This window comes from Achroia grisella, unplaced genomic scaffold, assembly GCF_030625045.1.
Source record: "Achroia grisella isolate CSIRO2021 unplaced genomic scaffold, CSIRO_AGI_Agris_v1 utg402, whole genome shotgun sequence".
NCBI classification, from domain to species: Eukaryota; Metazoa; Arthropoda; class Insecta; order Lepidoptera; family Pyralidae; genus Achroia; species Achroia grisella.
Genome location: NW_026712841.1, coordinates 5126944 through 5143168, shown reverse-complemented (window position 1 = coordinate 5143168; position 16225 = coordinate 5126944). Strand labels below are relative to the sequence as shown.

The 16225-nt window shown below is 33.0% G+C and overlaps 3 protein-coding genes across 4 annotated transcripts; 1 reads left to right on the top strand and 2 right to left on the bottom strand.

The window, feature by feature from the left end:
- The first annotated feature begins 292 nt into the window (after positions 1-292).
- LOC131844420 (retinol dehydrogenase 11-like) lies at positions 293-6553 on the top strand. The gene is made up of 6 exons (XM_059193301.1): positions 293-404; positions 3153-3282; positions 4157-4519; positions 5262-5383; positions 5718-5932; positions 6218-6553. The coding sequence occupies exons 2-6, from the start codon at positions 3165-3167 to the stop codon at positions 6360-6362; spliced, it is 963 nt and encodes a 320-aa protein (XP_059049284.1). The 5' UTR covers positions 293-404; positions 3153-3164; the 3' UTR covers positions 6363-6553.
- Positions 6554-7242: 689 nt separating this feature from the next.
- LOC131844546 (uncharacterized) lies at positions 7243-11504 on the bottom strand. Its single transcript, XM_059193460.1, has 5 exons — positions 11499-11504; positions 11135-11417; positions 9687-9881; positions 8518-8760; positions 7243-7896 (listed from the first exon to the last, which is right to left on the bottom strand). Exons 1-5 carry the CDS (start codon positions 11502-11504, stop codon positions 7607-7609), a joined length of 1017 nt encoding a protein of 338 aa, XP_059049443.1. The 3' UTR covers positions 7243-7606.
- A 1577-nt stretch (positions 11505-13081) lies between these two features.
- LOC131844260 (mitochondrial nicotinamide adenine dinucleotide transporter SLC25A51) lies at positions 13082-16065 on the bottom strand. 2 transcript variants are annotated; one of them, XM_059193096.1, is made up of 3 exons: positions 15978-16065; positions 15184-15400; positions 13082-14350 (listed from the first exon to the last, which is right to left on the bottom strand). In XM_059193096.1, the coding sequence occupies exons 2-3, from the start codon at positions 15379-15381 to the stop codon at positions 13625-13627; spliced, it is 924 nt and encodes a 307-aa protein (XP_059049079.1). In that variant the 5' UTR covers positions 15382-15400; positions 15978-16065; the 3' UTR covers positions 13082-13624. The 2 variants fall into 2 exon arrangements, with proteins under 2 accessions (XP_059049079.1, XP_059049078.1); XM_059193095.1 differs by lacking the exon at positions 15978-16065 and adding an exon at positions 15794-15964.
- Positions 16066-16225: the final 160 nt, after the last annotated feature.

Below are 16225 nucleotides of genomic sequence, written 5' to 3'. Positions count from 1 at the left end.
GTCATAATACACATAGACCAATACAAACAATTATGCTCATGAATTCAAGTGTTTGGTTCAATTCCTCACACTATAGCGAGGAATCGAACCCGCGGCCATCGGAAGAAAAATGGTGTGGTAAACCGCTAGACTGGAAAGGTCGTTTTATATTTATATAGCACAGATAATACCTCAATGTGGTTGTAAAGCTACAAATGACCTTACAATATTACCACATTGGCGGTCGTGCTTGTCAGTATTGGTAATGATTTTTACATGTTATTTAGTATACATTCAGCATTGATGAGTGGCAGTCGTACTATCGGCGTTGTATTAACACTAGTTGACCAACAAAGGCCAGCACACGCACTTGTTTGTATTCAACGATCGATAGTTGGCGTTCGTGATCGTGATCCTTATATCAGGTGGGTGGGCATATGATTTCTCTTTTCTTTTTTATTAAAGGTCATTCATTACTTTTAGTGTCAGTGTACTATATATATTACCACTATTATTATATTACTAATTTTAATTTTTTTGTTACTGACTAACCAAGTTTAAAAATTAAATGACGATAACTACGTTGTGCGTAATTATTTTACTATCATTAAATTATATATTTTGTTAAACTAATATTGCAGAGGAAACATGTGATCTATATCTTCATGAGATAAACTCAAAAATTTTTAAGGTAGGTACCTAATATAAGTTACTTTAAAAAATCTTTCACCTAAGTATAAAGGTACGTGTTGTATTTAATTTTAAAAGTGACTTTAAAGAGATATTAGGGTTGGTCGCTAGTAATTAGTAAAACTTTATAATAAAGTACGTACTAATTCTTTAAAAGGTCTAACTAATCTAATCGGTTAAAACGCTCGTTTGTACAAAGTTAATCTTAGATTAACTTTGTACAAACAAATAGGCAAAAATTCTAACGATCAATATTTTAGAAATTATTACTTTGATACGCAGAATAATATTATTTCTCATATATCTATGATGTACACAGAGATTATTTACTTTTTTATTACATGTAGCAACAGACACTTCGTTTACGCACTTGCAGTTTTAACTGCATAACTTTTCCAAGAGGAAAGTCATATAGAGTTTTCATAACTTTTTCTCTATACCTACCCATTAAACACACTATTCCGTTCTCTCCTCATTGGAGAAATGCAGACATACCCAATATAATAATATATTTGTTGTTGATAATGTAATAGGTACCTATTCTTCTTATTCAGTTATATTGGAGCTAAATATTTCCTACTCTTTTTCTTTATCTTACCCAGTAACCTATTCATTTCTTTGTGCTTTCGTTGCGCAGCATTGTGTTTACGCAATGTCTACTTATAACCTTTTGTGACTCTGATTGTTACTATATAATAGTCATACAACACAAACTTGACATGCATTTGAACTTTGAATATATGAAATATTACGCAAATATTTTGTATACACTAAGAGAGAGATTTTCTTCCTTAGCTTAGCAATCTCTGTTGTATTATTTCCCATATAGTAAAACAAAAAACAGAAGTTCTATTTTGGATGATTTTCAACTCAAGATCATTGCTGTTCACTTCCTTCCTAAAAAATATACATAACATGTTACAAAACATTGCGTCAACATCCATCAACTGTTTTTTTAAGTTGATAATTTATAATGCCCCATGACGTTATTTTCCCATCGTTAAGTGACTCAAGTTTATGTCACTGGATAGGTAGATATTGTACTACGCTCTACCGCATTAATGTATATTGAAATATAATGCGATATAGAGTATCGATATAAAATGATTTTAAGCAATCAATGTATGATAACAAATTATTATAGTTTTGCGTTTAATGTGCGACAATATTTTAGATCAATGATTTTTATCTTCTGTTCCTTACTAGGCTCTTCGCAGGTAAATGGTACACTACAAATAAGCGCAACATACTATATATAACACGTCTAATATTCTCTACGTGTCTTAGGTCATAGTTTTAGTTTTTGGTCTGAAGTTTTACAACTTATAAATAGTTAGTGTATTCAAAAATTTTGAAAACACTGACTTAGGTGTTATAAATGTTAAAAAGAAATAGGTACCTAGACATATACCTAATTTTCACGTATTTAATATTATTAAACTTATTAATATGATAAAGTTAAATAATTATTAAGTTATTATTAAAGTAGATTAGTCATTAGTCATATTTTTAATCTTTGTTTGTCCAATGGTTCGTTCTCTATCTATATCGGTATTAGGACCGTTATATTATTTAATATTAAGTGTTATTCATGTATACAAATATACATATATATATATATAGTAATCCGTGGAATTATTCCAAGGTTTTAGCTCTCGAATTCGTACTTGTAATTATGTGCGCGTCGTTGATAGGTAAGAAGTACCTACATATCATGTTAGACTGGTATTTTTTAGTTGAATTCACTAAACACCAGCCCGTTATGTTCATCTGTTAGAGAAACATAGTTGTTTTCAATTTTTGAAGACAAAATGCAGGATACACGTACAAATAATATTTCCGACTAACTGTCAGGTGATGGAAACACCGATAAAAATCGAAATTAATCCCAATATCTGCCAATTGTCTATTGACAGATAGCCCCCTACCACGTTGGATACAAATAAACAAGAATATAGTATATAAGCTGTGCCCGCGGTTTCAAGAGCGTGAAATTTATAGCATTGTATGTTTATCTGATGTATAAGTCATATTACTGTAAAGTTTTAACAAAATCCGTTTAGTAGTTTTTGCGTGAAAGAGTAACAAACATCCATCCATACTCACAAACTTTCGCGTTAATAATATTATTAAGATTAACAATACCTTTCATTACATCCCATCAGTTAATAGTCTTGAAGTCCATTTATAATAATATTAAATGTGAAAGTGTTTGTCTATTTGTTATCTTTTAACGACTAAACTGCTGAAAGACTCTTGAGGAAATTTTGCTATGTAGATAGATTACAATATAATTATGATGCACCACATCGACGGACATACGCTATCGACTATCTTAAAAACCATACAATGTGCCAGGTTAAAACTAGTATACCTATAAATGAAGAACGCAAATAAGTGACGCTTATTCTATAATAATGTCAAACAAACAGCTACAGACGCAGCTATTTACAGCTTATTATATTGATATTTATAATTAACAGAACGTTGCGATAATGGATTGCATAAGTGGTTGGTGCAGGAGTCAGCGGCGGCTTGTCGGAATGACGGCTATAATTACGGGTTGCAACAGCGGCATCGGGAGGGAGACTGCCGCCGATCTGTATTCCAGAGGTTTGTTCATTAACCTTGTCAATCATCTTTAATTCATGCCTATATCTACTTACAAAACTAAATAATTAGTAGAAAGATTAATCAATTTAAGAAAATTAATTGGTAATTATTATTCCTAATAATCATTATAATTAAGATTAATACCCAAGACAGTTTATTAAGCCTCATGTAATCCTAAGCTAAGCCGAGGTTATGTCATTGGTCCTAGAGATATGATATAAATACTTAGATATGTTTTTTATAATTCATACATAATATACATAGAAAACATACACATGAATACAATAATACTCTTTAATACAAATGTTTACATCGTACGAGGAATCAAACCTTCGACCTCGACCCGAACTAGCAATATAAAATACCCTGGCAAAACAACATCCACTTGCTACCCTAGACTCTATCATAGGTAGGTAATTGTTGGTTAATTGACTACGGTCCGATGGACTAACTGATCTGACCTTATATTGGTCCAACGGCTTAGCAGACTGCTTTACTTCCGATGATCACGGACTCGATTCCTCTTGTATCTATATTGATGAATATGATTGTTTGTATTGATCTGGGTGTTTACTGTCTATGTACCTATAAATTTGTAAAAAAATATCAAAGTATTCATATCAGGTGTCTAATACCCATAACACAAACTCAGCTCGGCTTGGGAATTGATGGCGTTGAATTAGGGATATTACAATTATTATTCTTCATTAGACACTACCGTTTCTTATGATCATGTGCACCTCCAGCTTACATTATAGCGAAATTATAAGCCCGGGCACTATTACATTGCCATCATAAATTTACCAAAAAATAAAATTACTAAATTTTAGTGTCTGCATATCATCACATACTTATAGTATATTTTGTATTACAGGAGCCCGTGTCATAATGGCATGCCGAGACACTAACAAGGCGGAAGTAGCCAAAACTGATATAGAAAATGAAATTGATAAAACCGAAATCAGAGGTGATTTGATAGTGGAAAAGCTGGACGTATCCAGTTTGAAATCAGTTCGAGACTTCGTATCCAAAATATTGGAGACGGAACCACAGATACATATTCTGATTAATAATGCAGGCGTCATGATGTGTCCTGAATCTAAAACAGAGGACGGCTTCGAAACCCACATCGGCACAAACCACTTCGGTCATGCACTATTGACTCTATTACTGCTGCCGAGAATGATTAAATCTGCTCCATCAAGAATAGTGTTTGTTTCATCTAAATTACATACAAGTAAGTTACGACGGCCTAGGTGGTCAAGCAGTTTAGCACACCGCTTTACATTCGATGGACGTGGGATTCCTAGCACGGTGCAAACATTTGTATTCATTAGTATGGATGTTTGTATCGGTCTGGGTGTGTTTAATACATATTAGATACGTGTGCAAATAAAGTATCTAAGTATTTATATCAGTTATCAAGTTCATAATACAAGGTCTGCTTACCTTTGAATTAGTTTAGATTGTTACTGATGTAAATTAGATTTTGTAGATTCGAGTTGGCTTATCTCATTGCATTGTATGCAGGGGGCATATCGTGGTCAACTTAGAAGATACGCCAGTTACAAAAGACCTTGTACTGAGTCAATATAAGATAGACATCTACTAAATGCATAGTAGACATTTATAATTACAGTATATCGCATGCAATTGATGCAATAAACATTACGATTCTTCTTATGAATTCAATAGTTACGAAAATTGCTACACGTTCTGAAGAATAATTCATTTAGTAGTTTACATAATTTTTCGAGTACATTAGTATGATTTTCTTTAGAATTAAAAATATACATTCACGTCTGTTACTAAAAGTAGATTGGTTAGAAGAGAACGAGTAAATAATATAAATTACCAAAACAGTTTTTTTACTATCGGATAGAATCAAACTCCCGAGTATTGAGAAATGACGCTCTTTATTTATTGTTCAATGTAAAATATTATTTATGTAGTAATACATTTTTTATTTTAATTTGTAGGCCACAAAGTGGATTTGGATGATCTTAATTTTGAAAAGTCAGAATACAACGCTAATGTGGCATACTGCAGAAGCAAGGGAGCAAACGTGCTTTTTGCTAAAGCGCTTGCTATAAAATTGAAGGTAAATATAACATAATATGAATCCATATGTGAAGTACCGAATAATTATCAATATATTACGTATGTCCCCGACATAGACATAAATACTACAATGGCTTTTGAGTTCATATTTCTGTCTCACCTAGGTATTTCGATCGTCAAGTAACTTGCTTTGTAAGATGTGTTTTGGGTTATTTTTTACAATTTATAAACCCGTAAACTGTTTAATAAAAAGCAGTGTACTTAAAATCTCATTTACATCATGATATATAAATACTGGTACTTCAAAATATGAAGATTATATTTCAGAGAATGTAGTATAAGTCTTTTAGAATAAACAGCAAATATAATTACAGGAGCACAACATAAAAGATGTAACTACGTACAGTTTACATCCAGGAGTCATCAAGACAGATATCAGCAGACACTTTGACAAGACGGTAGCACGTGGCGCTACTTGGGCGTTTAACAACGCTGGAATGTTCCTGAAGTCGCCCAAGTGTGGCGCACAGACTTCAATATACTGCGCTGTTGATGAAGCTTGCAATGAAGATAGTGGCCTCTATTATAGGTAAGTAAAAAATGAATGTCTCCCGGGATACATGTAGAAGTGAAACTTCATCGAACAACGCGATAAATCGTCTACCGCTCCACACGATGGTAACGCTTTTTCGCTGGTTTCACTTCAATAAAATAATATATCCTTATGTCAGAGACATTGTCAATTATCGAGGTGAATGTAAAACTTAACATGCCCATATTTCACTATTGACTCGAACATGGTTGAATAAGTGATTTCTTTAGCCAAAAATATAAACTGTAAATTACGACTTACTCATAGTTTCATTTGTTGCAGTGACTGTGCCGTAAAGCGTCCATCGAAACAATGTCAAGATGATGACTTTGCAATTCAATTCTGGGAGAAGACTATCGAATCTCTCAACTTAAACAACTACAATGCTTTTGGAGACTCCGATGCGCCGAAATCTTTACTCGCCTAATTTTATGGCCCGTCTGAGTCTAGTTGATTATTCGAGTCGTTTTGTTAGTGTGTGCACTATGTGTAAAATAAAAATGTATGATGACACTGTGTGTTAGTGTGATACAAAAAAAGTGTGGTGTCTATATTTTAAAATTAAGAGTAAGTATTTGAGATTGTTTATTAGATTTTGAAATACCTTTAACGTATTCCCTTCACTGAATGTCTTTGATGCACATATTTTTATGAAACGGCGAGCACTTTAAAAACAGTAAAACTGTTGAAAATAATAAAGCACAAACTTATAAATGGGTACCTACACATTGATCTTCTCATATTATGCAGTTATAGTACCTATACCTTAATCTATATCTTGTACCAACTATATTATATGACCTGACCCATGTGGTTATTACAAGGGTCGGCAGTGATGCATTTTGAATATAGAAAGACTTGAAAATTGAACAGTCTTTTAAAAGCATATATATCAGTATACAGTTTCAATGATCACAAGTATGATAATGATGGTGACGACCTAAATGGTGAGCAGTTACTACGATTTAACATCTGTCGATCAAGAAATGAGCGAGGTCTTATCACAATAATGATCATGAAGTAAAAGAGATGTAGACAGACAGATATTATAAATTGTTTATATCTATTTATTTATAATAAGAATGTAATTAGATAAGTAGACATATAATAGAGATATGTAAATCGCAGTCACTCTGTGTTAGCAACCTTTGTGGTTTACCAGTAGTTTGCACCTGCACATTTTTGAAATAGCAGCAATATTGGTTGCTTTTTATAGTTGCATAGTTACTGTACACATAGTTACTGTTGCATAGTTCTTACACGAATGTTACCAAAATGTTATTGTAAAAATGTTTGATTAAAATAATTTTGCACCTAATCATGTTTATTATTATTAGAAGTAATATTAATAGTATAGTAGTATGTAGGCACACCAGTTAAAGTTAAGAATTACGATATTATATAATCAGGTTAATCGCTGATAATATCGCTGTAATAGTCATGAATCATCTGGCGATTTTTTTGTGGACTTCCGCGATACAGGTTCGCCTAATGCGGCGTCCAATGTTTAATCAACTATATGGTAGATATTTGTATGTTTTAAAATAAATAAATTCGAGTTTAAAAAAATGTAGCGTCATACCACTCTCACATAGGTATGTCGATAGAAGGATGTGAGGGAGAAGTCAAAAATCGCGAATTTGTGTGAAGTCATTTATAAATGACCACTACCTAAAATGTATCATAGTATTCAAATTGCAGCATCTTTGATCTTTTCTCAGGCATGGTAACATTCCGTAATAGGTCAGTCCTCTCCCTTAAGCTCGGATTTTCGGTAATATATTCGCTGGAGGTAACGGATTTTTTACAGAAAAACATAGCGGGCACATTACAGTCCGCCACAGACAGCAATCCACTCCGTCTAAATCCACCGCATCGAGGGTCGTGGTTTGCGTTCGTTTTACCACATTTATTATTACAATCATCCCATTCTGAGAAACCAGTGTTTTCTATACGTTCTCCTAAAAAGTAATTTAATTTACTAATATTATAAATGCAAATGATGTAAGTATGGTATAAATTAAAAAGATATTATGTAAAATAGGCGTAATATAGTAATAAATGTCAAGTAAGTGTGATGCATACGAAGTTGCGCGGGACAGATAGTTTAAAATAAATATACCTTCACTACTATTATCGCTTATGAGGTAGTCAGAGATCTTGTGAACAGTCTTCGTTGTTTTGAACGAAACACTTGCCTATATTTGCTGGTTTTATTGGATTCAATAGGGCAACAAGGTCACGGCCTTATCTGATTTTTGTTATCGGTGTTTCCATTAACGGATACTTAGACTAAATGTGAATTGAAAAGTAAATTTATAAAAACATCCTTTTATTTCAGCCAGTTTGCCACTCACGGTGGGTCTTATTTGGGCAGTAAACCACGACGGTGTCACATGTTTCACATTTTAGATTTCTGATACACAAAAAAGCCGTCATAAATCCTGGTGAAATTAGCAATAGATAACTAACAGGGGTATAATAAGTATACGCTTTTTGTATTACAAACTTTTTTCGAACCGACCTTATTTAAACACTAGGAATATATAAATAGATACAAGTATTTTCTACAACATACGTACCATGAATAGTCCTGTAATGATATCTTTGGAATAGATCGCTAAAGCCCAAAAACGTAAACTCATCGTCTGGTACTCTTCGACCTGTAATTTGTTTGAAAAGATCTTTGACGTATTCGGCTTCATTTCTGTTCTGCAGGATTGCCAAGTGACCGCCAGCTGAGAGGCACGTTGCGAAGGCATCATGCCAAGTTTGAGGCTCCAAGTGAGCCATATAACAAGTATTATTGAAGGCCCAATTCCATTCTAAAAAAATATATTAATATAAGGAATTAATTAATATGAATTTGCCTAATTGTATATATCTACAAACATTATAATTGCATAATAAAATTTTTGTCAGTGTTCGTTACATTTACACTACAAAAAGGAAAAGCTTTGAATGAAAATTGAAGATAAGTAGATTGTATCACTATAATAAAAGATGTTATTACCTATGTTGGCAATCTGTCGAAATTGCTGGTACCTATACCGCTAGTATACATATGCGTTTTATTCCATACCTGTTGATCCGACTTAGTTCGCGTGGAATTTAATGAATTATATTTTTTACTCATTTACGTAAAAACTACTAAACGGATTTTGATGAAAATGTTTACCTTAAACTTTCATACATAGCTTATACTTCAGAATAACTCATAGGGTATAAATACGGATGAAACCATGTGCACAGCTAGTAATTTCATATGCATTTAGTGAAAAGCTGTACGTCTATTTCTATTAAAAAATGTTCGCATTTTTGTAGTAGGTATATACATTGCCTGAAAGATTTAAATTTCATCCTAAGGCAATAAATGGAATTCGTATAGATATGGGTAGATCAATGTAATATAGTTTATTTTTAGCTAAGTAAAATCGATGCCTGATCCTCCACTCCTTATAACTCCGCCCCGGGCGTAAAACTACTAAGTAGAGATGACCTCGAACTAAAACACCGGTACCTCCCTTGTTACTATGTTTGTTACCTCTTGGTCCTTAGCGACGGAAATATGACATAGTACCTAACTATTACATGGTCTGCTTTTTATTAAAATGAGTCATTAAAATAAAATATACAACAATTCATTTCAGAAGACGGGTCCGAACCGAAGTTTTCGGCCTCTGCCGTCGTGTCAGAATTTGATAATGTAAGCCCACTCTAATATTTGATAAATTGGTAAATATGTACTTACTTGGATTATAGGTATCACATTCCTTGTAATACATAATGTTTGCCACATTTACTCTACAAATGAAGGGTAGCGGTACATTGCATGGGTGAACAAATAGGCGACCACTGCGTCTCATCGCCACACAACGCCCTACACTGTGAACTGGCTCATTTCGCTCCCATAACAGATCCACTATTGAGTTCATGATTGTACTACCTAGGATAGGACGGAAGGTGATTGTTAGTAAGATGGCCCATTGCTAGAAATAAGCAATGTTTGACCATCACACTGTTCCTCCTGGAAACAATCGTGTTCATTTTTGATAAATTCACCACGACGCGCTGACTGACCTAACTAATTTTTTATCCTATCATTCTCCGCTGGTGCCCCGCTAGCGGATCCCTGTTAGCACCATTTCATAGTCATCCCAAGACAAATCAGGACCCGGCAGACATCGTCTTGCAAAGAAAAGCGGTATCACCTACAGGGCCTAGTTAGGTATGTTTCAAAACCATCCAGGATAAAGTTGAAAACATATATAATTTAATCCAAATCGGCGGAGTCGTTTAGGAAGAGAGTGACAAATACAGGTACAGAAAATATATATTATATTGAGTTAAACATTATTATATCCTTACAGGTAGTTTTAAATATCCGTATAGTACAAAATCCTCGGTGCAACCACAGCGTCGAGATTTTGCCGCCGTCGTCGCTAGCAAACCGACTGCTTCAGTACAGCGGCGTGTGCCAAAAACGACACTGAACATTGACCCTACGTGTGCTGCCACTGGCAACCGCGACGATGATGGCTTCGTCGTGGTACAAAAGAAGAGGCGCACAAACAAGGTCAATAGGAATCATTGTGGCACTGCACTCACTGGGCCCAACTTTCTGCTGCGTGCTGCTACACCGACCACGACAATGTACCTGTCCCGTCTACATTACGACACTAAGGAGCAGGACATTGTCGATTATATTCGTACCAAGAGTAACCTGACATTGAGGGTAACGCAGCTGAAGTCGAGTCACAACGCGAGTTTCAAAGCGTTTGTGGCCCTGGTCCCCACCGACTTGCTGCCCACCTTCATGAAAGAGGACTACTGGCCGAAAGGTGTGGTGTATCGGCGCTACCGTGGCAGATTGCCATCTTCAGTGCCGTGATCACACAGACAATATGATTGTATTAGTTTTTAAATATTATATTATATGTATGTTAGTCTATAAGGTATTTATAATATGGGCCTAGTTGCCTGAAATAAATGAATAAATAAATAAATAGTGTAATGTGCAAACAAGCGTAGGGTTTATTAAAATTATGGAATTGTGTAATTGAGAAGGAGCATAGACCGGATGGGAAAGGAAGATGTGATTCAGATCTCCAATACATGTTGCACATTTACAGATGAATTTATATTAAACTACTACAAGAGCACGAGTTTCAGCAGTAAATGAAATAGTTAGGTACTAACCGTTAATAGAAACAAAAGTTCTTTCAGAATACAAGTCATGTACTCCAATATATACGCCAGCGTATTTGTTTAGTACCGATGTGATGAGTATAGGCATAGCATCAGCTTCGTCTAAATGTTCTGGAACAAACAACTCTGCTCCTTCCCCCTCGCAGCGCACCTTCGCAGTTGGCCACGGTGCTGCAGCGTGGTGGACTTTATAGAAAGCATTAAACGCCGTCTCGTAACGATAGTCCCCACGAAATTTGGGGCGCTCTGATTCTAAATTTAGAAAAATTAAATTCTATAAACTAAGGTATTAGGTAAGGTTCATGTTTCTCCGTTTACTTCTAAAACACGGAATAGATTTCTATAGGGTTATCACCGTCATTTCGAGAAATCTGAAATAAATATACTTGTAGCTACACGATCTATATCTTATACGAGTATATTGTACACATCTTAGAAGCCGAAGAATAAGACCTATGCATATATATTGCAAAAATATATGCATAGATTATTCAAAATTGCCAATGAATTCATTTAAAGTACAGTAGGTAGTTTGTTAAAAGTTGATAACTTCGATTTTTAGATATATAGGTATATAATCTGGCGTACACTTACCAACAAACATGCAAAATAAGATGGTAAGTAATATAACAAAATATACCATTATTTCTTCAAAGTCTGCATTATTTTATTAATTAACTTCACCACTGCCATTATTTCATTAAATTACAACACATAAGGATAGAATTTCTTTAAAAGTAAACAATCCATCATGAGGAAAGAGGCGGAAAATTAATTCGCCTTCGTAACCTGCCTTACGCACTATAGTAGGTACAGCTATAAAGTAGAATTCTATTAATGAAATCATAATAATTATTACTTTCCAATTTAACGATTTCTATAAATGTACGTAGGTAGCTATATGGATTATATCCTCGAAGTATTCGTTAGCAGTTCCCAGCGTTTGTTTTCTTACTAGTTTTTATACACGTGAATCGTCCCGTCGCTCGGGTTTCTTATTGTTTGACCAGGATAAAACTACCTCATGTCCTTTTTGATCTCGATTGAACATATTTTTTTACATCTTACAGTTGAATTTTCTTAAATAATAGAATTTCTGAGATTTGTAATGGTTTATATTATGGACTTACACCGCGAAACACATTGATAAATTACAGCATTGCACAATAAATATATATGTATATATAAAAATAATACATATACATCAGCAAAGCAAAATACTGCCTGCTTATTGCTCGTCCCGTAAAGGGCCTAGCATGAGATTAAAAATTTTAATAGAAGCCTAAAATAAACTGGTACAGTATTTGCTTTTTTTTTCATAATTGCTACATAATAAAGCATTGATTTCACTAGGTTTCATTATATCTATACATTATGGATTCCTATATAAAGAGTAACACAAATAACGTAATTCCTAAACAGTCAGATAACATTGAATCATTATGAGGTTTGTACTTCATGTTGGATCTTTTAAAAAAAAATCGTATCGTGGAGTAAAGCCTTTCGAATTTTAACAAATATCTATTCGCATAAATTTCATCTCTCATTATTATAAAGAGAGAGTGAGATAATTTAGCTGTTTGAATTTGAGAAATCCGTTTACTATATGAAATGGTTTCAGCCGTATAAGCAATTGTATTAATTTTGTTACATATTATAAGAACAGTTACGATATTATAGTATACCAAAAATAATACAGGATAATATTAAAGAAATAGATTTCTGTTCCTGTTATACCCACACTCTTTCATACAGATTCAGTGGTAATAATTAAATTATCATTATATACAATTTCGCCTGTTGAACATAGGAAGTGTAAATTGTTGATAATTTACTTAAGATAAGGTTCTTATTTAACTGTTATACAAAAAGTCAAAAAGTTGTTGAACACTGATAGTATTACTACTATCTGTACTACATATATATACTAATCTGTACTACAGATTTTGGTATACCGTTCACGACTAGTTGAGATGATATAGACATATACATACAAAAAATGATTTGATCGATGTTCACATTATTGATAATAACAAATGATTGGAACAAATATGAGTATTTCCAATCACAAGCACTCCATTACATTTTCAAATAAATGCTTAATAAAATTATCAATTAAAATTAACTACTTAAAATAATATGTGAAACAATAAATATGCAAATTGTAAATAAATATTGCATTGTGATTTGTATGTACAAATGTTCAACATTTAATGAGTATAGAATAATAACTCTGTTTAATAGTATAGGTATTTATGTGTACTTTGTAAAAATCTTTTAATAGGGAATACTAGTCAAGAATAAAAACATATTATTCACTAAAATAGAGCAGAATGAATTATAGCAACAGGGATAATTAACTACATATATTACTAACAACTCTTTCTGCTTCTTTTCAAAATACACAGCACCCAAATCACTTTTAGATACAAATAAATAACATTTACAATACATCATTTTAACCTTTATAATACTATTTGACTAGGCATATAATAATTTCCTACATATTTCATACGACGCATTTATAATGCCCCAACTTAAAAATGCCCGTGATATATTCAATAACGCTCCATGGTAGAAGTTTGATAATTTTGAGCCACGATTGTAAAATATATACTTAAATTCATAAGATATTGTTCTGTGGGGTCCACCTAATTCACACTGCATAGCTATTTTAATAACATTCAATGGATAGAAAAGTGTGCTCAGTAGAGCTCCGATTGTTGCACCAGCTATAAAGTTTTGAATGCTTTGATACACAAGATGCTCCTGCCGTGGCAGTCTATCGCGCACTTCATCACGGATAATAAAAAACATGGCATTAGAAGGACCATTTCTTAACAGTATAGGAACAAGTCCTCTATAAAATTCTTTAACGCTGTAATGTTTAACAATATATCCAGCAGCGTGGGCGGTATTCTTGAATTGGTTGTGGTATTTAGGATGAATGAGTAACGTTTGAATCCTTTCAAAAGGCATGAGTGTAGCTTCGAAGCAACCGGCTGCAACTCCAGCTATTGTTTTGGCAATGTAAGGATTAACTTTGCAATCAAGCAGGGGTGTTAAACATTCATCATATACACCAAACATAAGGGACATTGAGAGGGACCTCTGCAATAGTGGAGGCAACATGCCTCTATACAAGTAACCTAATCCTTCTTTCTGCAATTGATTTAGTGCAAAAGTTGTTTCTACTCCATGCATCATCTGTAACAATCAAAATAGAAATTAAGATTAATGCATTGTATTAAATCCAATCAATGTGTACAGTAACACAAACTGATAACTTGTGTAAATTGGTTATTCTGTTTTACACTGGCTTACTATAAAACAATACTATAAAACTCACTATAAATAGATTTATATATATAGAGACATTTAGAAAAAATTACAAATCATAGTTTTATTACAGTCTAAAGTCTGCTAATAGTTTTATCATATACATTGGAATTAATCTTTGGCTACATATACCACTGAATAACATTAATTCCAGTCATTTTGATTTAAAATGATGTTGATGAAATACCAATGGGACCAATATATCAAATAACAATGAATTTTTCACATTGTTATATTAACAACTGAGTTTTTTTTAAGTGATAATAATAGAATGGTACAGCCTCCTTTACTAACCGTTTACACTGGCAGAGGAGTGGAGGATGATGAAATGAACACAAGGTCAGATCAATTAGCTCATCATGACAAATTCCCCATGAATTTATTATGATGGTTACCAGCGAAAACCATGTAGAGCTTAACCTTCATGGTACAATGCTAGCAATGAGGTCATCAGGCCACATTACTAACTTTCCTGTTTCCCCCTAAAGAGCTTGAAAATAAGAAACACAAACAAAATGTACCAGTGAAGTTTCTTGCCAATTTATCTTTACTGAACTAACTAGATGGTAGGGACAGAGATAAAAAATTACAACTTGCAGAGTGTGAAAGTGTGTATCCTAGATGAATAAATAGTTTTTGATACCAATTAATATAAAACTTATATTTTTTATTTTATAAATAAAAAATATTAAATACAATACCTGTCGAAAGATGAGTTTGTTGAGTGGATAACTTATGAGTATGTTGCAGAAAGCCGAGCCACCTCCACATACAAACTCCTTCCAGTGGATAGGCAAGCCCGGGGTTGGCATTGGTACCTCCATGCCACTCTCATTCAAACACTTTCTTTCCAATAACTGATGCTCTGTCATGTCAACCTTCTTACAATCACATGACATTACTTTTCAGGTTCCATTTCTGAAAATATATTTAATCAATAAGTTGTACAATGAAAATACATTACTAAACTTAATATATAAAAATCTTGTTTGTTATTGCACTCCTCAAAAACAGTTTCACTAATTAAATTAAATTAATGTATATTTGATAGGCCATTGGTTATTTTTTATACTTCAAGGTGAATTTGTATTTATTTTATAAGTAGATTCCAAAAAGGATAAAGAATTTTTTTCATAGGATTTGATAACTTTATCATTTCTTCATCAAATTTTATTTTCTTGTGAGGAATAGGACATATTAGTACCGTAGAAATTGTGTTATGATTAAAGCTCACTTTCAAGAAAACAATTGTCTTTTATTTATTTGAAACAACAAATATTTCTTTACATAAACAATAGTTTCTTCACTTACTTCATCATTATTAATTAAATTACTGTCATTAATCAGACAACTAATTAATTATATAAATTAGTTAAATAAAGCTGTCTAACAAGATTCTATAGTTACAGCATATTAACCTATGTTATTATGTTACAAGTCGTACATGTGAATAAAATTAATTATTGTCGTATAAATTGGTAATTATGGTACTCACTCAGTTTGAAATTTATTAATGTAATTTTGAAATAATAAATATAATAGAAATAACCACAAAATAAGCAAATGGGTATACCCAAACCAATTAAAATTCTTAAAAAAAAATAACTGTCAATCTGTCATCCGTATTGCCACTGTCATCCTACAAGATATTATGCCATCACTCATTAGGCTGTATATTGGAGACAATTTTATTCTTCTTTGCTTGCCCATCATATTAAAAAAAAATCACAATACAGATTAATG